At 37.0% G+C, this 22303-nt stretch overlaps 1 protein-coding gene and 1 pseudogene across 1 annotated transcript in view; one reads left to right on the top strand and one right to left on the bottom strand.

Moving 5' to 3' along the window:
• The window catches only part of LOC120858008 (ovochymase-1-like), a 94463-nt gene extending 76995 nt beyond the window's left edge, over positions 1-17468 (top strand). The window contains exons 19-24 of the mRNA XM_040233909.1: positions 683-730; positions 1730-1954; positions 9444-9617; positions 11794-12061; positions 13395-13555; positions 17416-17468. Coding sequence (XP_040089843.1) covers positions 683-730; positions 1730-1954; positions 9444-9617; positions 11794-12061; positions 13395-13555; positions 17416-17468 — 929 coding nt within the window. The remainder of the gene's footprint in view (positions 1-682; positions 731-1729; positions 1955-9443; positions 9618-11793; positions 12062-13394; positions 13556-17415) is intronic.
• A 445-nt stretch (positions 17469-17913) lies between these two features.
• Positions 17914-21469, bottom strand: LOC120858007 (annotated as a pseudogene).
• Between the last annotated feature and the right edge of the window lie 834 nt (positions 21470-22303).

Below are 22303 nucleotides of genomic sequence, written 5' to 3'. Positions count from 1 at the left end.
TGCAGGAGATGCAAGTTTGATCCCTGATCTGGGAAGATCCCACATAGTGTGGAGCAGCTAAGCCCGTACACCACAACTATTGAGCCTGTGCTCTAGAGCCCAGGAGCCACAACTACTGAGCCCACAGGCCACAACCACTGAAACCCGAGCCCTAGAGCCCATGCTTTGCAACAAGAGAAGCCTCCACAATGAGAAGCCCATGAACTGCAACTAGACAGAAGCCCATGCAGCAACAAAGACCCAGCAGAGCCAAAGGCAAATACATAAATAAATAAATATTTTTTAAAAGGTCTGACTCATCATTCATACTCATGAGATTACAAATCCAAATATATCAGTGGAAACTGTAATATTAATATCTATGTGAGTAAGAAATATAAAACCATTAAAATGTGTGTGTAATATGTAGTCATATGGAAAAATATTCACAATTGGGGGAAGTTACAATGATGTAAAGTGAAATACAGTTTTTTAAAAATGTGTACTATAGCTTAGGGAAAAGCAGGATTTACATTAAAATATGAGTATTGGTTACTTATAGCATGGGATTACAGGAGACTTCCTTTTTTGAAATCTGTCTTTTGGAAATTTTCTCCAATGTAAGTGTATCACTTAAACAAAAGAATAAAAAATATAAAGCATTAATTAGGATATATTGACCTTGAGAATTCTCTTATTCTAGGTTCCATGAGAGGAAACATTAAAGTTAATGGTAAGGAGGATAAAGGAGGTAAGGAATTGGCTTTGTTGATCTGCCTTTGGTTACCTGATATTATAGAGATAGAGTGAGGAATTTCCTTCTGCTAAACACTGTTTAGGAATAAGTATACTTTGGCTGCCGTCAAAGACTTCTAAGTGTTGTGTCCTTATTCTATTTGCTTTATAATGTGATATGAACTTATATTAATTTTCTGAGTGTCAAACTTTGGAGATAGTGGAGACCTAGGGCAGATCAGAGAGTAGAGAGTAAGAAGGTAGCACCTTATCTGATTACTGTGTAAGAAATACATGTTTTGTTTATGAGATCCCCCTATTTTAACTCTGTTATTCATTAACATTCTTTCCATATACTTTATGTCCTCTGGATTGTGCTTGGATACCCCTCACCCTCTCTTTTTGCTGGGCCATTGCACAGTTAACTAAAATGACAAGATTATTGATGAAGTAAATCAATTTGGGGGTGGCATTAATTTTATATTGAATAATGCCTAGAGCATTTGGAGTAAATCCAAAATGTCATTAAATTCCTCAGTTCTCTTCTTGGTGTGGTAGCTTCTTGGCCCTTGTGAACCATAATATCCTGACTTCAACTATCTGAGAGTGACCCAAATATCCTTACCAAATAAAATGATTTTAATTTTTAGTATAGGCTGAATTCTAGGAGTATGTGATTTACTCAGGGATTTAGAAGATTGTGTGCTAAAGATAAGCAACAAAGCTATATCACAATGTATATGTGGGTGACTTAGTGGTTCATAGTTTGTGAGTTAAAGTCAAAGAACTTTGTCTTCTTTTGGGAAGGGTCAGTTTCTAAAAACAAAAGACATTTATACCCTGTGTCACCATATATAAGGAGCTATGGAAGTAAAGAAAGAGTAGTATAACTTAATAGAAGTACACTGCAGTTTAAGGTTTTAATGACCTGTTGTAGACATTAAAACCAGATCCAAAAAGTAGTAACTCAGCTCCTTGACTATTGCATACAATATTTTTTTCTTTTTGCCTCAAGGGTGTCCAATATTGGATCTGATTGCAGTTAGTTCTTTTGAGATCACATCTCCCAATTATCCTAACATTTATCCTAATATGCTGAACTGCACTTGGACTTTTTATTCTATGTCTGGAAATAAAATGAAGGCATTGATTAAAGGTTTTATAATGGAAGAATCTTGGAACTGTGAATGGGATTATTTCAATATTTATGATGGACCAGATCAACAATCAAGATTACTTGGTAAACTGAACCTTCTTAAATGTCCTATATTGAGTAGCATTCATAAGAAAATTTATACAATTATATACGTGGTGAACATGATCTACGTTTGCCTTGGGAGCAATATCATTTACTGTCAGAGACTTTCCATCAGATCTTTCATCAGAATCCTGAATACTATTAAACACAATGGGATGAGCATAAGACCACACTCAATGGCTCTTCGCCTTTAATTCCAGCTTTTCTTGATTTCAGTGATTCCTATCTCATTTTATCATCAGAGAGAACACTAATTTTGTTTTTCTCAGGAAGTCATATATTTGAAGAGTTTCTGTTGCCTAAACTGCGTTTTTATGCAGCTTTTTGAAATTTTGTTTACTCAGATTTCATCTTCACGATAAAGGTAGCTCTCTTTAGATCCAAGGTAAATTACAAAAGAAAAAAAGAAGGCCAATTAACTTGAATAATCTTTAGAGATTTATTGACCACATGATGTCTACTGTGTTTGAATGTCAGACAATGTCCTGAGACTGACTCATAGAGGGAACTTTTCCAAAGATTTTGTAATTCAGTATTGTATCCCATTCTCTAATTTCCAACCAGGATGCCATTACAATCCACCTATCACAAAGGACAGGAGAAGAGGTTTGAAGCTATCTTTTTACAAAGACCTTAACTGCTCTTATGATATTCTAGGATTTATAACACCAGTAGACTTAGCAATGTACTTTGAAATTCCAAAGCTACTTAAATTTTTTCTTATCAGTGAGTTTGGTTCCTGCCAAGAATTCTAGAGCAATAGAATAGAGGTGGTGGAGACACAAAATATCAAGCTATTAGTTCTCCATAAGATTAATATGAATCATCTGTGGTATCAGATCCAGAATTATCTGGTATAATTTTCCAGAATGCCTTTCAACCTAAGACCCTTGGAACACACCTGGAATTGAACAAGTTGGATTCATTACTTATTGTGGAAAAGGAAAACACATATCCTTGAAAACCATGGAGTGTTAACAGGATGATAGAAAGAACTTCTTATAGGATTTGAGTTTTGAATGAATAATTTTGGAGAAGGTCTAGGGAAGTGGACTTGCTTCAAAATTACCCATTCTAAGCCCATATCCTAAGTTCTAGGGAAGTGGAACGGCTTACCAGGTGGTGCAGGGGTGAAGAATCTGCCTGCCAGTGCAAGAGATGCAGGTCCAATTGGGAAGGCCAGGAAGATCCCCTGGAGAAGGAAATGGCAACTCAGTCGCTCCAGTTTTCTTGCCTGAGAAATTCCATGGACAGAGGAGCCTGATGGGCTACAATCCATGGGGTTGCAAAGAGTCAGACATGACTGAGCACATACACACTAAGGAAGTGAAATTTGCTCTAGATTGCTTGCAGGAAGTGGGTGAGAAAGTGGGGCAAGTTTATGATTGGGTATCTAGGCTTGACTGGAGTACGGGTAAAACTGTAATTGGTAAAGAAGTAGCAAGTCTTCATTTTAGCCAGAGGTCAGTGTTTGGTGTTTTATTGGTTACAGATGACCTTGTTTTTGTCTCATCACAGATTCAGAGACAGTCTGATGTTGGTATCCTGTGAGATTGTTTGTATCTAACAGGAGACCCTGGTTCAGTTGTGAGTGCTGGACCAGTTTCTGGATGTCAACGCTGCTTTCCTATTTCTCACTCTACTATTTTTCAACCTGACAACATTATTTGTCTTTAAAAGTTCCAATTAATCAAAAATTCATGGGTCAAAACATTAAAAATGTGACAACTCATATTTCTATAATTAGCTTATACAATTCTATATGAAAGTGAGGTCACTACCAATTGTTTGCTAGTTTACACAGTTTTATTTCATATAATTTTATATACTTACAATAATTTTAGTTCAGGGAAATATGCAATTTTATAAGCATTGTTAAACTGTTGAACATTGAACCCTATTGCTATTCTCCCATCTGGTGAGAAGAACTAGCCCAAATATGGATCCACATTGTCTATTTTGTCTCAGTTATCTTTTCTTACTAAATATTTTCTCACCTAAAGAGAATTCATTAGTTTTTAGCTACTTTTTAATTATTTCTGAGAATGTAGATGGAATGGTACATAGCCTCCAGATTGGTTTCATTGCAATGGTTTTACAATATATTAATGAAAATAATTAGCAAAATTAAGGTTCATCTGTTCTTCATTCTTTCATTTACCCCATAAAGGTAAGACATCAGTAACTAGTTAACACCATATTAAATATACATATCAGATTAATTCATGACTGAGCATTTTCTAATGTGTTAGACATCTTGAAGACACAATGGTGAACAGTTCAGAAGTGATCATTGCCACCTTCTTTTGAAAAGACATAATAAAAAAAACTAATAATAGTATTTAACAATAAATAATAATCAAATAATTACTGATTGTCAACATGTGTGCTGTGCTTAGTTGCTCAGTCATCTCTGACTCTTTGTGACCCCATGGACTGTAGCCTGCCAGGCTCCTCTGTCCATGGGGATTCTTTAGGCAAGAATACTGGATTGGGTTGCCATGCCCTCCTCCAAGGGATCTTCCCATCCCAGGGATTGAACCCAGGTCTCCTGCATTGCAGGTGGATTCTTTACCATCTGAGCCACCAGGGAAGCCCAGGCATACTGGATTGGGTAGCCTATCCCTTCTCCAGGGGATCTTCACAACCCAGGAATCGTACTGGGGTCTCCTGCATTGCAGGTGGATTCTTTACCAGCTGAGCTACCAGGGAAACCCTATGTCAACATAGTTTGAAGGAAATTAGTTGCAGCAGCAGTATGGAATAATAGTGTGTACACAGTTGCTTTAGTTAAGATGGTCATGGAAGGCCTCATTGAAGGGGTGCATTTGAGATCCAAAGAATGACAAGGAAACAGTCAGGCAAGGCCAAGATAGCATGTGCAAATGTGTCTAGTATCTCAGGTCTGACCTTACCTCCTACCATTCTCCTTCTTTATTCTTCCTTGGACTAACTGAGCATATTCTTGCTTGGCCCCAGAGTGACTTCAAGATTCACTTCCTTAGTTTGTTCAGGTATCTGTCCAGATATTATATAATCTAAGCCCTCTTGTATCACATCATCTAAATAATCCTCTTACACTTTTTCCTTCTTGGCATTAATCATGACCTGGCAGCATGTATATTTATTTGTTTAGAATCTGTTTCCCTCCACCTGAATGAAAATATCCTGATAACAGAGCTTAGTCTCCTGTTCACTGCTTTATCTCCAAAGTCTAAAGTACTACCTGAAAATAAATATTTGATGAAAAAATACATTAGAAAAAGGCCTCGAATATAGGAATAGTTTGGTAACTTGGGGAACTATCAAAGATCAGAGTGGCTAGAGATTGAGTGAGGACGAACTGGAATGAGGTGAGGTTATACAAGATGAAGGTTTTGCTCTCAGGTCATGCAGCTCAGGTTATGGTAATGAGTGGGCTTTATTCCCATCCAGTGGGAGGTCATTAAAGGTTTTGGACAAGCAACTAATTTGAGAGCTGCTGTGGCTACCGTATTGGGAATGGATTTTAGAGTGACAAGTGAATTATTAAAAAAAACTTTTTTGTGTATTGCCGGATAACATATTAATGATGTTGTGATAGTTTCAAGTGAACAGTGAAGGGACTCAGCCATATATATATATGCGCTTAGTCGCTCAGTCATGTCCGACTCTTGCGACCCCGTAGACTGTAACCTGCCAGGTTCCTGTGTCCGTGGGATTTTCCAGGCAAGAATACTGGAATGGGTTGCCATTTTGTACTCCAGGAGATCTTCCCGGCCAAGGTATCAAACCCAAGTCTCCTGCATTGCAGGCAGATGCTTTACCGACTGAGCTACAAGGGAAGTCCAACCATACATATACATGTATCCATTCTCCCCCAAACACCCTTACCATCCAGGCTGCATAACATTGAGCAGAGTTCCATGTGCTATATAGTAGGTACTTGTTGGTTATCCATTTTAAATATAGCAGTGTGTACATGTCCATCCCAAACTCTCTCGCTGTCCCTTCCCTCCTTGTCAGGGTGAATTACACCTGCAGTTATGAGGCAGTTATGATAATCTATACCTATGCTGTCTAACCCATGTTCTTATTTAAATTCAAATTTTAGAATGAAATGGAATGTAGTATTAGCCACACTTCAAGTGCTCAGCTGCTACATGTAGTGAATGATTACTATACTGGACAGCACTCATATGGAACTTCCCATCATTGCAGAATGTTCTTTTAGTACTGTTTAGGTACTAATGTTGCCTTGCAAGAGGATGGCAACAAGGGAATGCAGGTAAAATGGACAGATCTGGAGAACTGATAGGCTTTCTTGATGGAATAAATGTGAAATTAGATCTGCAGATCAAGGATGGCTCCTAAGTCTATAGTGGAAAGTTTTCAGAGGTGGTGGCATTTACAGAGATGGGAAATACTAGGGGGAGAAATGGATTTGTGGTGAAAGATCTATTTGGGTCATGTTATATTTTTAATGCCATGACACATCTAAGGTTGAGTTGGCAGGAGGGAGCTAGAAGTAGAACTCCTGAAGTTTGGACTTAAGACATAGATTTGAGAGTTATCAGCTTCTCGTAAATTTCCTTTAGTTATTCTTGCTCTGACATCATCAGTCTCCTCTATCATTCTCATCAGTTTCAAACATATTCTATTATTACCCATAATTAAAATAAAAATAGAGCAAGAAAGTTTGCTGTGGCCCCATTTCTCTGCTTCCCTTTACAGTAAAATCTCTCACTTTCTTAGAGGTTTATGGATATACATAGTTTATGGGATTATGGCCAAGAAGTCATGGAGAGATCAATTACAGCAAGGGAATACTAATAGATTAGGATACATAAAAGTGGTAATTTGGGAAGTAGAATGATTGAAATCAAATTTCAAGAGTCTCAAATGATTCCAAAATTTCAATGCAGTGTTGTTAGTAAAGAATTATGACAAAAGAGATAAGGTCCTTTGTATGGTTAAATTTAGTGTTGGCACTGAGCTGGCATTCACTAACTTGGCCTCACAAGTCTTCATTGTAAATATCCAGTCTGTCTGGTTGTTGCCCCTGACATACTGGTTATGAAATATCATCTTTGGTCAAGCAACAACTTTAAGGAACATTAACAATTTGGAACACATCCATAGAACATAATGACCAGGATGCTGAAGGGTACAGACACCTGGGAATGTTTATTTTAGAGAAGAGAGAAAACAGAAGGATCACAATTTCTTCTCTTCAAGTATTTATGGAATTTCCATAGATTCTCAGCCATGTATAAAACTTGTTCTGCCTAATAATATCTAATAGTTGTTGAATGTTTACCATTATTCATGCATAGTCCTGAGAACTTATAACTCAGTCTTCTTAACAGCCCTATGGAGGTAGGTTGTGTTATCCTCATTGTAAATATAAGGAAACACAAAAATGTTGAGTAACTTGCCTCTGGTAACATAATTAATAAGTAGAGAAAGCTGCTTTAAAGCCCAGGCACTCTGATTCAAACATTTCTATCCTTGGCCACTCCGTTAACCATATGATTACACTGATGCCTTTTGATTCAACATAAGGAAGAACTGTAAAGCAATTAGAACTGCTTAAAAAGAGAAAATAAATGCTCATAAGTTCCACATAATATCTTCAGATGCAGCTAACATATGTCCAAGTTGTTTTAGAAGGAACTCAGTGCTAGATGAAAGATTAAATTATCACTAAGATTCTATATTTAACCTAGTTCTTTACTTCTCATTCAGCTACCCATCTCAAATCTACACGTTTTGTAAATGTGTTACCTGTATTTCTACCTAAGCCATTAACAGCAATATTGTACTTGGCAGAACCAAGGGTAGAAATATTTTCATACCCATCAGATCTTCCCTTCAGGTTAACATTGTATGGTTATTTAATCAGCTGTGAAGCTCCCTAGTCATATAATTATCCACTTACACTTTATGTCTGTTCACAGGGACATCGTAAGGTACTTTATTAAGTGCTCCACTGAAATCAAAATTCATTAAGTTTATCTCATTCCCCTTAGCCACCATCTAATTAGCTCTTTCCAAAAATTAAATGAGGTTAATTTCATATGGCCTGTTGAGGATCCCATGCTAGTTGCTCATGACCACTGATTCCTTCCTAAAGTGTTCAAAAACCGCCTAATAATTTTCTATAAAATTTTGCTGAGGTTTTTTTACTTAGTAAATGTTTATAATGCTTCATAAATACAACTTTATATAATCCCGTATTTTTTTTAATCTAAATTATACAGATGAGAAAATTGTGGCAGAGAGGTTAAATAACTTGCCTAGGGCCACATAGCTAATAGAACTAGTCCAGACTAACAGTTTGACTTTGGAATCCGAGCCTGTAAGGACTAAGCTACACTACTTCACTGATATAAGATTTTGCAAACCCTTTAGCCTCTTTGTTTTTCTCTGTCTCCTACCCTTCCCCCTCTGCCAACCCTCAATCTCCTTTTTGAAAAGCAGAATAACATTTTCCCATTTCCATTATGTTAAAACTTCCAGAGTGTTAGCTGACTTTACACAGATTGCCTTCATTTGACATGGTGCCTCGCCAAAGCTACCCACGACATCCAGTTCACCAGATTCTTCAAGGATAAAAATGATGTAGAGATTAACTTTCTCCTATTCCCCATCTCTCTTTCCCAGATTCCTCAAAAAACATTATCTTTAAGACAAATCAACAGTGTATCATTTAGTCTGAGAGAATCTCAGTTACAGCTTGTACAGATAAATTACAGCAAATGTCTTGTCACTTATCAGGACAATGTTTGTGACAACTTTTGTGTTTCTATATTAGGAAAGGATCATCATTAGTCTGTATTTGGGCAGACTACATGTCTTAGTTTTAGCTACTATAATAAAAATGCCATCGTTTGGGTAGCTTAAATAACAAGTATGTATTTCTCACAGTTATGAAGACTAGAAGTTCAAGATTTGCTGTCTGGTGAGGGTTTGCCTCCTGGTTCATAGCTGTCTTCTTGCTATTTCCCCATAAGACAAATAAAGGGTCTAGAGAGCTCTCTGGGTTCTCTTTTATAAGGGTTTATAAGGCTCCACCCTCATGACCAGGTCACCCCCAAAGGCCACACCTCCTAGTAGCATCACACTGGGGATTAGGATTTTCACATATGAATTTGGGGGGCACACCAACATTTGGTCCGTAATGGTATCTCATAACTTCCATTTCTCTGTCCATTTATCTTCATTGAAATGCTTCTTTAACCATCCTTATAATCAAAGATTGCCACACAAATTGTATATTGCTTCCATATCAATTGCTAGCCCAGTCTTTTCCCTTTGATCTTTTAAAATCTATGCCCTTTTATTGTCTCAATCAAATCATGAATTTCACCCTCAGAATCTTCATTTTACATTATTGATAATCATTCTTGTCAAGATTTATTTGGAATTTAATGTCCCCCCTCTCCTCCCTCTTTTACCCATGTAATTACACTTATACTTCACATTGCAGCTCATTTATGTGGCTCCAAGAAAGAATTTGTCTGGATATCCAGTGGTGCTTACCTAACTGTGAGTTTGAAAACTGATGAGTCTGTGGGAGAAAGAGGTTTTAAACTGATTTTGGAAGATATGACTCAGAAGCCATCACAGAAAAGCAATATTGGGACCCAACTGCCTATTAATGGTAAGTAATTGTTTTAAAATATCTACTAAAGCAGGTACCATATATGCCTTAAAACAGAACTTGGAGCCCACTGGTTTAGAGATCAATGGCAATCACTTTACTCTAATACTAAAAACAGGATAAGCTCATTTTAAACCATTCCTTAAGGACTGAGACTTTGGCAGTTCACATAGATCATGTGAGGTAATAAAGTTAATTGGGGTGTGTACATGTCTCTATTTGTGTATGTTGTTTTTAATTAAGACATAATAAACATGAGAGACAGTGAGTTGCTATTTAAAAGATCCTGTGGGGCCTTTCAAGCTGAAACAAGAGGAGAGTTCAATGTGTTTCCATGTCTTTGTTTACATCTCTTCTATTAAGTAACTATCTCCTCACCACCACGAAGAGCCCTCAACATATTTCAGATATATTAACTTTTTTACATAAAATAGAAACAAATGTACTGATTTTTTCCTACTTAGTCTATCTAACTTTAAGCTAGAGTTTCATTAGTTGTGCTTAAGACTAAACCTAATGAATCTGTTATTAGGAGATTTTCTTGATTAGAGTGTAATAGCAGGAAAATTCAAATAATCCACATTAATGCAAAGTTTTTTTTTTCTTTTTATGACACTCTATCTTAAGATTCCAGGTGGCTCTAGTAGTAAAGAATCCACTTCCAATGCCAGAGACTCAAGAGACATGGGTTTGATCCCTGGGTTGGAAAGATCCCCTTGAGAGGGAAATGTCAACCCACTCCAGTATTTCTTGCCTGGAGATCCCATGGACAGAGGGGTCTGGCAGGCTACAGTCCATGGGATCACAAAGAGTTGGACACAACTTAGCAACTAAGCAACAACAATCTTTCTTAGGATAGTGAAATGAACAGGCTCTCCCAAGAGTCCTGAATTTGAGCCCTAGACTAGTGAACCACATTGTCCTATAGGTGTGATTTTTTTCTTTTTTTGGCTGTGCCACAAGGCACGTGGCATCTTAGTTCCCTACCCAGGCAGGGACCAAACCCATGCACCCTGCAATTGAAGCACAGAGTCTTAACCACTGGACCACTAAGAAAGGCCCCTATAGATGTGATTTTTAATTGTTAAAGCCCTGCTCACCTAATTGACCCTTCTTCTGTGTCCATTGCTTTTGTTTTTCCATTGCTTTGTCTTTAAACTGACCCTTTATTCTCACAGTAAAAATATTTAGCCTCATTTCTTTTTTAAAGTTTTGTAAAGTTGAATACTAATAAAATATTGCTATTATATATGTATACAAACAGCCCCAAAATCTGAGTTACCACATAAAATGTGGATTACCAATGCAATAAAAACATACAGTAATGCAGTGAACTTAATGCATAAAAAAATATGTTTTAGTAAATACCTTTTGTGGGTTTTTTTCCCCTAAAGTCCAGGATAGTCTTAATTTTGAAGAGTTTGCATATTTGTAAAGGAAGAGGGAATCCATGTTTTATACATATCTGAAAAGAAAGTAGAAATGATTTTACTTGAGTATTGAATAAACAAGTGCAAATCCACTATGCTATAAACTTTTTAAATAGCTTTCTGGTATAAAAAATACTCTCAAGTAAAGAATTAACAAGTGAGTATGTCTTAGGAGACCTGGGTTAGGAATATATCCTATCACTCCAAAATTATATGGTTATGGAAAAATTTCGTTTTCTTCATATTTAAGGAAATGCTTAACTGTCTCTTGTTACTTTCTGGTAAATTTCTTTTTAAATCTGAGAATGGAGTAAACATATTGCTATAAATTTTCCTTATGGTTTTCCTTTATATATACAACTTATTTTGAATACACAGAGCATAAAATATTTTGATGTGTCTAAATATATGTACTGGGATAACACAAATGATGCTACAGAAAGAACAGTCTCCATTAATTTCATGATTAAATGCAACATCTTTATTTCTTTTTAAAAAAATTGATTTATGTTCCAATTCATCTAAAGATATGTGTATTAATATGAGTATATTAACATGGTGTGTATATTAATACCTTAGTAAACTGTCGATTTTTGCTCATTTAAAAGCATTGGAAGAAAAGATGAGTCTCATCTCTTGCAAATAATGCTAGCTTTGAACTGACAAAAGGAGTAAATGCCTTCTGAGATTTAAATAGATATTCATAAGTATTGCTATCTAATGTTTTGCTGTCGTTTTTTTCGAAGGGCTTACAGTAGAAAACAATACCAGAAGACAGCCAGCTCAAGACTCATGTGGCGTTCCATTTGTTGACCCATTTCTCACTGAAGGGTTTGAGAGAAATACAGATACCTTGCCTGCAGAGGTTGGGGAGCCCAGGGTGGTTGGTGGCCATGCAGCCGCTGTGACATTGTGGCCCTGGCTGGTCAGTCTGCAGCACCAAGGACGTCACTACTGTGGAGGTGCTCTGATTGGGAGGCAGTGGGTCCTGACAGCAGCACACTGTAACTTCAGGTGTGTGCCTGGGTTGGGGGGGAGGCGGTTCTGGGATGGGGTAGGTGCTGATAAGGAGCTATTTGAGGGCCCATGGTGGGTGTGTTCCTTCTCTCCCCACATCATGAAAAACAGTAAGCACCAGCTCCCACTGATACAGTCCCCGATTTGCAAATGAATGAATGTATTAGGTTGATGAAACTTTCTGTGCTTCACTAATAAAATTACTACTAATAGCTTTTAATTCTAAGAGCAGCTTTCTGCTTCTAGGTATAATTTAATTAGTAAGTAACTAACAACACCCTCCCTTCCAACCATAAAAATGGAGATCTCACATTTTTGCATCAGTTTCTCAGCATGGAGCCTAGAGCCCAGGGGTTGCTTATACACGGCTTCCTTTTCTCCTTACTCGCCTATGGATTGTCTGATGATCATACCCAGTCCCAAAATAAATCTGTAAAGTTTAAAAGAATTTCAAGGAATGTCCTTTAAAAAAGGAACATTTGTTTTCTTTGATTTTATCTTACTTTTGATTTTAATATGATACAAAGATATCTGAAAACTCCCTCAGAGGAGTCTTAGCTTAACCTTTTTAGTATTATCTCCCAGAAGTAGCCTGACAGCCGATACTGTTGCACAGTGTCCCATAGCTGAACAAGTAGATACAACATTTTCAACGTCTCTGAAATTGGCTTTACAATAAAAGCATCTAATCAAATAATGTGGTTATCATGAGCCTTCAGTGAACTAAAAACTCAATTTCTATACTATCCCCCAACTCTTCCTTTTGATACAGATAAATCATAAGAAGACTTACTTATTAACACAGTTTCAGACTTTCATGTGCTTAAAATTACCTGGGGAGTTTGCTGTAAATGGAATCTTAGAGTATTAATTCTGAATTTTGAGTTGATGAGTTCTGTTTGGAATTCTGCACTTTTAATACCTGTGCTACACTTAATGCATGTGGTCCCTAGACATTTCTTTGAGAAGCACTGTATTAGGGAGTAAATATAATTTTCAGAATAGTTTCAGTGACCATTACATAAATACATCATATAATGCATAATATTATGATTATAATACATATGATTATTATCTTGAGGCAGCATGAATGTTAATTGTAATAAAAGATACTGAATTGTTTTATCTGACATGAAGACAAGGAAGTAGACACTTTAAAATTTTTCTCAAGGGCTGAATTAATACGAAACCTTTGTTTCCTAAGAATTCAAGATAATCAGGATTTTAATGTGGATTAGAAATGTTAAAGAATATATTTTTAGTAATTCTGAGAAATGATGGCCTAATTAAAAGTGGAATCTATTTCCTCACTCCCTTTTCTTGTGACAAGTACTGTCACAGACTACCTGGTAATAGGAAGAAGTTACCTGGGGAATATAAGAAATAGTGATTTGATTCCTGTGAAAGCTGTGTACATTCACCCCAGCTTCACACAATTTCCTCCCAACGATGACCTGTCTTTGCTGCATCTGGAAAAACCTGTTGAACTAGGTCAGTATAAATAACTTTTTTCCATTTTGAACCTTTGCCATACAGTTTTTATCTTTTATCTTGCTTAGAAGTGCTATATGTACTTTTCTTCCCCCAAACTTTTTTATTTTTAATTGAAGGAAAATTGCTTCACAATATTGTGTTGGCCTCTACCATACATCAACATGAGTCAGCCATAGGTATACATGTGTTCCCTCCCTCTTTAACCTCCCTTCTCACCTCCCACCCCTTCCCACCCCTCTGTTTTGTAACAAAGCCCTGGTTTGAGTTCCCTGAGTCATGAATTAAATAATTACTTTTAAATGTTCTTTTATACTAACTTAACTTCCTTTCTCTAAAAGCTGAAGTATCTGTGTAAACATTTTACTTTTATGTGTATTTAATTGATGGGGGTCTAGAGAATATTTCAAAGAAATATGTTTTAGGGACTTTCCTAGCAGTCCAGTGATTATGACTGTGTTCTCAGTGTTTGAGCACAGGTTGATCTCTAGTTGGGGAACAAAGATCCTGCATGCTGCACAGTGTGACCTAAAAAAAAAAAGAAAGAAGTACGTTTTTAACTTTGTCCTATATATATATTTTTGAGACTATGTTCTCAGAGATTAATTCAAACACTAAGAGAACGTCAGTTTGAACTATGAGATGTTCAATTTTCTGTTCCTTTAGAACTTAGTGAACCCAGGTCTGTAGCTCAGATGGTAAACCATCTGGCTACAATTCGAGAGACCTGGGTTTGATCCCTGGGTTGGGAAGATCCCCTGGAGAAGGAAATGGCAACCCGTTCCAGTATTCTTGCCTGGAAAATCCCATGGACTGAGGAGCCTGGTAGGCTACAGTCCATGGGGTCGCAAAGAGTCGGACACGACTGAGCGACTTCACTTCACTTCACTTATAACTTAGTAAGATATTGCTTTTTAAAAATTTTTACATAAGCCGAAGCTAAGCAAAAATGTGAAATTGTTAATCCTCACATTGTCACGAAATAGTCATGTGGTCTTGGGCAGTTTATGTAAGTTCTGTGAACTTCAGCTTTATCATTTGTAGACGGGGAATGGCAATTAACCCACCTACCTTCTTAGGTGGAAGATGTATTGGGGGAAATGTAACTAAGATCCATGGATAGTCCCCACCCACACATTCAAGCTTTTTCATGAAATCACAGGGCTCTGGACACTTTTCCTGCTCTGCTCCAACTCTCTCCTCTGTTTCTGGCTATAGACCTCACTTTTTATATCATTTCAGTGCATCCATTCTACAAACCCCAAATCATTTGCTTTTTATGCTTTTATAACTGAGTCAGTGACAGCACTCAGAGCAGTGCTTCTTAACCTTGACTATGACTTATTTTTTCTCCCTACCCTGCTTTTAAATTTTATTTTTAGTTAAACTGTCAATGCTGAGAGAATTGTAGATTCACATGCAGTTATAAGGAATAATACAGAGACACCAAAGTACTTTTTACGTTGGTTTTCACCAGTGGTAACAACTTGCAGCATTTGACATTTATACAATTGAGTTACAAAACATTTCTATCTCCATGAAGATCGATACTATTGCCTCTTTATAGCTACACTCATCTCCTTCCTCCCTACTCTACCCTCCCCACCCAGATTTCTGTCAGTCATGGATCTATTCTGTTTCCATAATTTGTCAGTTCAAGGATATTATATAAATGGAATCTTATAGTATGTAAACTTTTGTGATTGATTTTTTTCACTTAGCATTAACACCCTGGAACTTCATTCATGTTGTTGCGTGTATCAACAGTGCATTGCTTTTAATAGCTGAGTAATGTTCTGGCTCAGACGGTAAAGCATCTGCCTGCAATGCAGGAGACCTGGGTTCGATTCCTGGGTCGGGAAGATCCCCTGGAGAAGGAAATGGCAATCCACTCCAGCACTCTTGCCTGGAAAATTCCATGGACGCAGGAGCCTGATAGGCTACAGTCCATGGGGTCGCAAAGAGTCGGACACAACTGAGCCACTTCACTTCACTTCAGTGTTCATGGTATGAATGTTTAACCACTCATACCTATTTAACCATTCATTTGTTGAAGAACATCTTGATGGTTTCTAGATTTTAGATGTTACAAATAAAGCTTCCATGAACATTCATGTAAAGGTTGTTTCCTTTTTTTACTTAAATAATGCTGGATTGACTGTCTTTATATGTACATTTTTCTAGGTCTATTGCCTTAAAATAAATTTTTCAGATGTAGAAATACTGGATTTGGGGCATAAATGTTTTCCAGATTCTTGGCATATTTTTCCATTATAAACACAGCTTTATGTAGAGTACAAGTCAATATATCTCCCCAGCCCCATCCTGCAATTTGGCAATATCTGACAATTTTTGAAGTGCAGGCCTTGTGGTCTAGCAACTCAACTATCCAGGAATACTGGCACTGATGCACAGATATGTGATCTGGAAAACTTGATGCAGTTTATAAAGGAAAAAATTAAAGTCTAAATAATTTGCCAATGGGATTTAATAAATTGCAGTACATTCATTATCTGAATACTGTGTGCTGTTAAAAGAATGATGTAGTAGATCTATATGCAATGATATAAATAATATAAGCATAATTGAGTCAATGAAGAGTATCAGGATAAGAAAAAAACTATTGATGGGAAAAATATGTTGGTAGAGGGAAAATGTTTTAGCTCAAGGAAATTTGGGAGGAGATTATGACAGAGCAATAATCATCTATGAAGCCAGTATAACATAAGATTTGCTACATGTGTAGAGAGATGAGTAGGAAAAGAGTAGACAAGTTACAAAGAGTTTTATGTAATTTTGTTACGAGAGCAGTAAAAATAAAGAACATATCATTGAAATTAATGGCCTATGATAGCAGGTATGCTGAAGCACTTAAGTATGTAAAAGCCCAGACAAAAATGAAGTGAAACAGCCTGGGGAAAGGGAAAACAAACACAAGAGCACTGCATTCTGTGTGTGTGTGTGTGTGTGTGTGTGTGTGTGTGTGTGTGTGTCTGTCTGTCTGTCTGTCTGTCTGTCTGTCTGTGTCTGTGTGTCTGTGTGTGTGTGTGTGTAGCATATATACACACAGAGACAGAAACCCACAGTATTTATATATATACAAATTTTGGTGATAAGAAAAAAAAGTGAATGTGTAATATATCAATATATTTTATAATGCAACTGTGAAGATAGATATTTGCTGTAAAAATACTTCAAAAGTTTAAATTGCTACAAATATATTCTTCCCCATTTTTCATGTAATATAGTTGAAAAAGGAAGACAGTTTTATCCTTCTCCATTGTCATCTCAGATCAGCATGGTGATGTGCTCAAGGCACACAGGTTAAAAAAACAAATGCATTTTTTAAAATGGTTATGGATGAGAAGCCCCACATCTCAGTGCAGGATGTGTGTTTCTGTTTTCCTAGGAGGTTATGGAAATACTTGGAGCAAAATGTTATCATGTACATTGATTGGGATGCTCCCCTCTGAGTAACTAATAGATGAAAGCTTCTGGAAGACTTTATTTATTAAACTATAGGGTTACAGAGGATAGTGTCAGGTCAAAGTAAACATTTCTAGAGCTATCACTGAAGAGCAAACAATATAGACAATGTTAATATGAATCTTATAGACTAATTTATATTTGTCTTTTTCTTTCTCATCCTTTTTATTAGGAGAGTTTGTATCTACAATCTGTTTGCCAGGGAAAGATGATAAAATAAATTTACTTTCCAAATGTTTGACTGCCGGATGGGGAATAACTGAACCTCATAGTAAGTATATTTATTACCTCTTCTAAAATTAGAATCCAAACAATTATATGTGAAGTCTGAGTATACTGTTTATTCATTTTCAATTTTTCTGTATTTTTCATAGGAATGATAGTAGAAAAACTTTTTTTCATAATAGATCTAAAGGTGACTGCTTGAGTTTTAGTCCATCATATTTATTAACACAAGTTCATTGATTCTAGTTCATTGATACTTGTAAAAACTTGTGCTGGTAACTATCTAGTGATGTTATTACACAATAAATATTTGTGTGTATTTACTCCCCAGTTGCACTGTGAGTGCCCACACAGACATATACACACACAGTTTGTTTTCACAATAGTGTAGATATTGCTATTGTAAAAACCCATACTTGAAGATGTCTATGTGCCTGTTCTTAAAGCTGTCAGGCAGTTTTCTGAAATGATAGGGTGATATAAAAGGTAAGTGTGTAGATATGATATTACTTATATGTAGGATCTAAAATGTAACACAGATGAACTTACTATGAGACAAAAACAGACTCATACATAGAGAACAGACTTTTGGTTGCTAAGGAAGAGGAAGGCTTGCCAAAAGTCTCCTCCTCCTCCCACTTCCGCCATCACTCCAGAAGCCCTGCACTGCCTTCCTTGGGGGGGAATAGACTTTTTTGCAGGAATTGCCTGGACACCTGGGGCACATCTGACTCTGCCTTTTGGGGTGTTTTTGGGTCTTCCTTCTTGGGTGACTGTGGCCAGCCACTGTAGCATCTTCTGGCTGCTGTCACTTGCCTTGAGCTCCTTTTTGAGCAGTAAGTCAACAGGAAGCAGACACTCAGGAGTGTTCTTTCAGGAGTTATTCACCATGGCGGATGGTAGTGTTCTCTGGAGTGTGAGTTAACTTCAGAACTTCCATGAGCTTACTAAAGCTCATGAAACTTCATGAACTTACCAAAGAACCCAAATTCTTATCAAAGTCCAGTCACTTAGAGACTGCCTCCTGTCCATCTAATGTGGCAGGCATCATGTTGGGGGATGTCATTTAAGCCTTTGAAGGAATCTCCTGTGATAATGGTTTTGGAACACAGGCTGTCTCTTTCCTCTGGGGGCTCCCAGCAGCCAAAGATCCTGGCCATTGTTAGTGGCCTCCAGTTGTCCCACACTTCCTCCTAGTTCTCAGGGCTGTCTAGAGCACTCTCTCTCTCTCTGACTTTTCTGGTTTGATTTGGGGGAATAAGAAGAAGTAGGGCTGCCTCTGGGTGTTCCCTGACATTGCTGCCACTTGGAGAATCCATCTGCTAAAACAACACAGCATCTTTCCTTTCCCAGAAACATCTTAAAGGACAGTTTCTCCATTATGGTGTCTTCAGCTGGTGGTGTTGAATTGCAGCTTGGAAGAATCAGCTTCTTTAAACCAAGTCAGTAAAAGCCCCCCTTGCATGGGAGCAATGATACACTCAGATGAATCTCCACTCTTCTCCAAGTGCAGCTGGGACAAGAGTACCCAGCTGAGGGACTGCAGGCTCTTGATGTACGAGGGGCAGTATTGGTCTGGGTTTCTACACTCCAGTAGCCACCAGTGTCCCTGCTGGTCCTGTTGGGTGCAGCCTTAAGTGAGGGTGTCCCTGAGCAGGTGGCAGGAAACTGCCTGTTCCTCCTTGGCCCCACCTTTACACCACAGGCCCCTCTACTTCAGGTACTGTTTCTGCTTTGCTGCCTGGGTTCTCCCCTATTGGAGCCATTTTTAGTGACTCAAAAATATTCAGAATCTTATTTTGGAGCACTCTAATAAACACATTTGGTTTACTCTCAATTATATTGCTGCCATCTAGATCTAATAGGTCTCAAATCAGGCCTCATACGTGTTCTCCAGCTTTCTGTTGGTATAAATTGGCAAAATTAGGGCATATTGCATCTTCTTGTGAATAACACTTTTTAACTTATTTGCTAGAAGCCAAATTTGGCTATAAGTCTAAAAATAATGCAGAATGAGAATGGATTATTGTACATTTAATCAGGTGCTGACTCTGACTACAGGTTGATCCATGTGATTTTTATTGTTTTTGTTGTTGCTATTTTTTGCTTGAATGAAACAATAAATGTCCTGGAACATGGTAAAAAAAAAAAAAAAGGAAGAGGAGGGGCAGGGGAGGGTTGGATTGGGAGTTTGAGACTAGAAGATGCGAGCTATTATATATAGGATGGACAAACAACAAGGTCTTGTTGTGTAGCACAGGGAACCAAATTCAATATCCTGTAATAAATCATAACAGAAAAGAATATGAAAAAGAACATATATATATAATGTATATATATGTTCTTTTTCATATTCTTATATACATAAGAATTATATATAATATATTATATATATTATATAAGAATTATATATTATATATTATATAATATATGTTTGTATATTATATATAATAATATATAATATATATTATTAATATATATTATATAAGAATTATATTATATGTATTATATATTCTTATATATATAAGAATATATATTATATAAGAATTATATATTATATATAAGAATTATATACTTATATATAATTATATTATATATTATATTAATATATTATATACAATATATAATTATATATTATATATAATTATAGATATAATATATATATATGTCTGAATCACTTTTCTGTATACCAGAAGCTATCATAATGTTGTAAATCAACTATACTTCAATTTTATTTTAAAGGTAAATGGGTGGAAAGATTATATAAAAATATTCTAGTCCATATAAAAATCAAACCCGTGTCTCTGGTCTCACCTACACTCTATTTTCCAAATGAATTAACTAGTTACAAATATCCAACAAAGTAAAGAGTTAGTTAGAATGTAATTTCAGTTTTCAGTTTCCAGTCAGTGTCAGCACTTAAACAGAATGTCCTGCTCAGCAGAAGTCGAATCAAAAGAATGAAAAGATGGCAAACCAATGAAATAGAGTATAGACTTCATATGTGAAAAATGAATTATGTCGTATGCTTTATCAAAAACTGATTTGGGTGTAAATTTTGTCTTTTTTTTCATAAGGTGGTATCATTTTTATATCTTTTGAGGACTATACTAATGACAAAAGAATGCACATAAAATGTTGTTTGTTGTTTCTGTTATATAAACCACTGTGGAATGATTAGTTTTTTACAAGTCACCTAATGGCATCATTGAAGTGCTGAGAGAGGAGAATGAGTGGGATTTACCCCTTCGAGTCTGTGTATATGTAAGGCTAATTTTGTTTTATCCTTTAATAGCGTTTGCTTATGTATTTTTATTTCTTTTCTACTAGAAGATGAATTTCCTAAAACTGTGCAGCAGGCACAGGTACCTCTGATCAGTAGTATATCTTGTCGAAGCTACTGGGGACTGGAAATTAAAAACACTAATATATGTGGAGGGGCTTCCGGATCATCCTCCTGTATGGTAATTAAGGCCTGTATTCATGAGGGCAGGAGGTTCATTTCAGTATTATCTCCTGAATGTTTGTTTGCTGACCAGAGAGAGGTACAAATGTATGGCAGTTTTAAAGGGAAAAATGAGAGGAATAAGTCCATTGCTAAGTTGATGTACTGCAATTGCTAATTTGATATTTGCATAGATTTCGTTTTCAAAAGGAATTACTTGTTCCATTGCTAGGTTGAACTATGTGAAACTGATGATTTTCAGCTATCTTTGACCTGCAAAAAAATGATGATTTCTTATGGTTTGATGTCATAGCTGAATTAGGTAGCTCAAACTACCTATTTCCAGTAGCACTGAAAATATAAAAATACTTTTGTGTAACTCAAAGCCATCATTTGTTCATTTATATTTATTAGACACATTCCTGCATGGTAGTCTATGGTCAGCATAAAATGAATTTACGTTTCTTTCAGCATTGCTTTGAAAATATAAATTCCAGTCTGAATCAGAGATCTGTAACATCAGCCAACGAGCTCAGTGGCCCTAGTTCCTTAAGCTGTTGTGATGGGAGAGTGACTTACACTCTTGTCTGATCATCCCCTGCAGTTGGGTGTTAGCGTCCCCCATGGATCATGCAGTCAGGAGAATGAACTTCTCTTTTTGCTGGTTGCAGGGAGATTCTGGAGGACCACTGCAGTGTGGCGAGGGTGGACAGTACAAGCTCATCGGTATTGTGAGCTGGGGCAGCAGTAACTGCCATCCTGCCGCACCAACAGTCTTCACCAGAATTTCTGCCTACACAGACTGGATCACATCCATCACTGGAGGAGAAGCAGAATCCCTGGAAGGGCAACCTGATGGGACTGTGATCACAAGTGGGAAAGGAAATACATAACCACGTATCTGGAAAATATGTCTCTTGTCATTGCTAAAAAAACTCAATGTCACTTCTCCCAACTTTTGTCATGGAGGAGCTTGGATTTGGTGTATAAATACATTCAATATTAAACATTGGTCACAGAAAGTTAATGTTGGTTTGTGCCTCCTGGGAACTTATAATCTTAAATGCCATTACATTCATATCTATGTACTATGTATATGTCACATTTGAATACCACCATATATACTTTTGGGGTTTCCCAGGTGGTGCTAATGGTTAAGAACCTGCTTGCCAATGCAGGAGATATAAAGAGGAGACAAAGAGATGTGGGTTCAATCCCTGGGTCTGGAAGATCCCCAGAAGAGGACATAGCAACCTACTCCAGTATTCTTGCCTGAAGAATCCCATGAACACAGGAGCCTTACAACGGTCCATATGGTTGACTATGGTTCATATGGTCCAAAGGAGCTGACTGCAGGTACATATGGTCCTGACTATGGGCTATGGTCCATAGGGTTGCAAAGAGCAGGACATGACTGAAGCTATTCAGCACAGAACAGCAGGTGGTGCTAATGGTAAACAATCTGCCTGCCAACACAGGAGACTCAAGAGTCGTGGGTTCGATCCTTGAGTCTGGAGGATCCCCTGGAGAATGGAATGGCAACCCACACCAGTATTCTTGTCTGGAAAATTCAATGGGCAGAGGAGCCTCAC

The sequence above is a fragment of the Oryx dammah genome, unplaced genomic scaffold (genome assembly GCF_014754425.2).
Source record: "Oryx dammah isolate SB20612 unplaced genomic scaffold, SCBI_Odam_1.1 HiC_scaffold_29, whole genome shotgun sequence".
Lineage (NCBI taxonomy): Eukaryota > Metazoa > Chordata > Mammalia > Artiodactyla > Bovidae > Oryx > Oryx dammah.
Note: the sequence above shows the minus strand (reverse complement) of the source record. Positions and strands in the feature narration are given on the sequence as shown.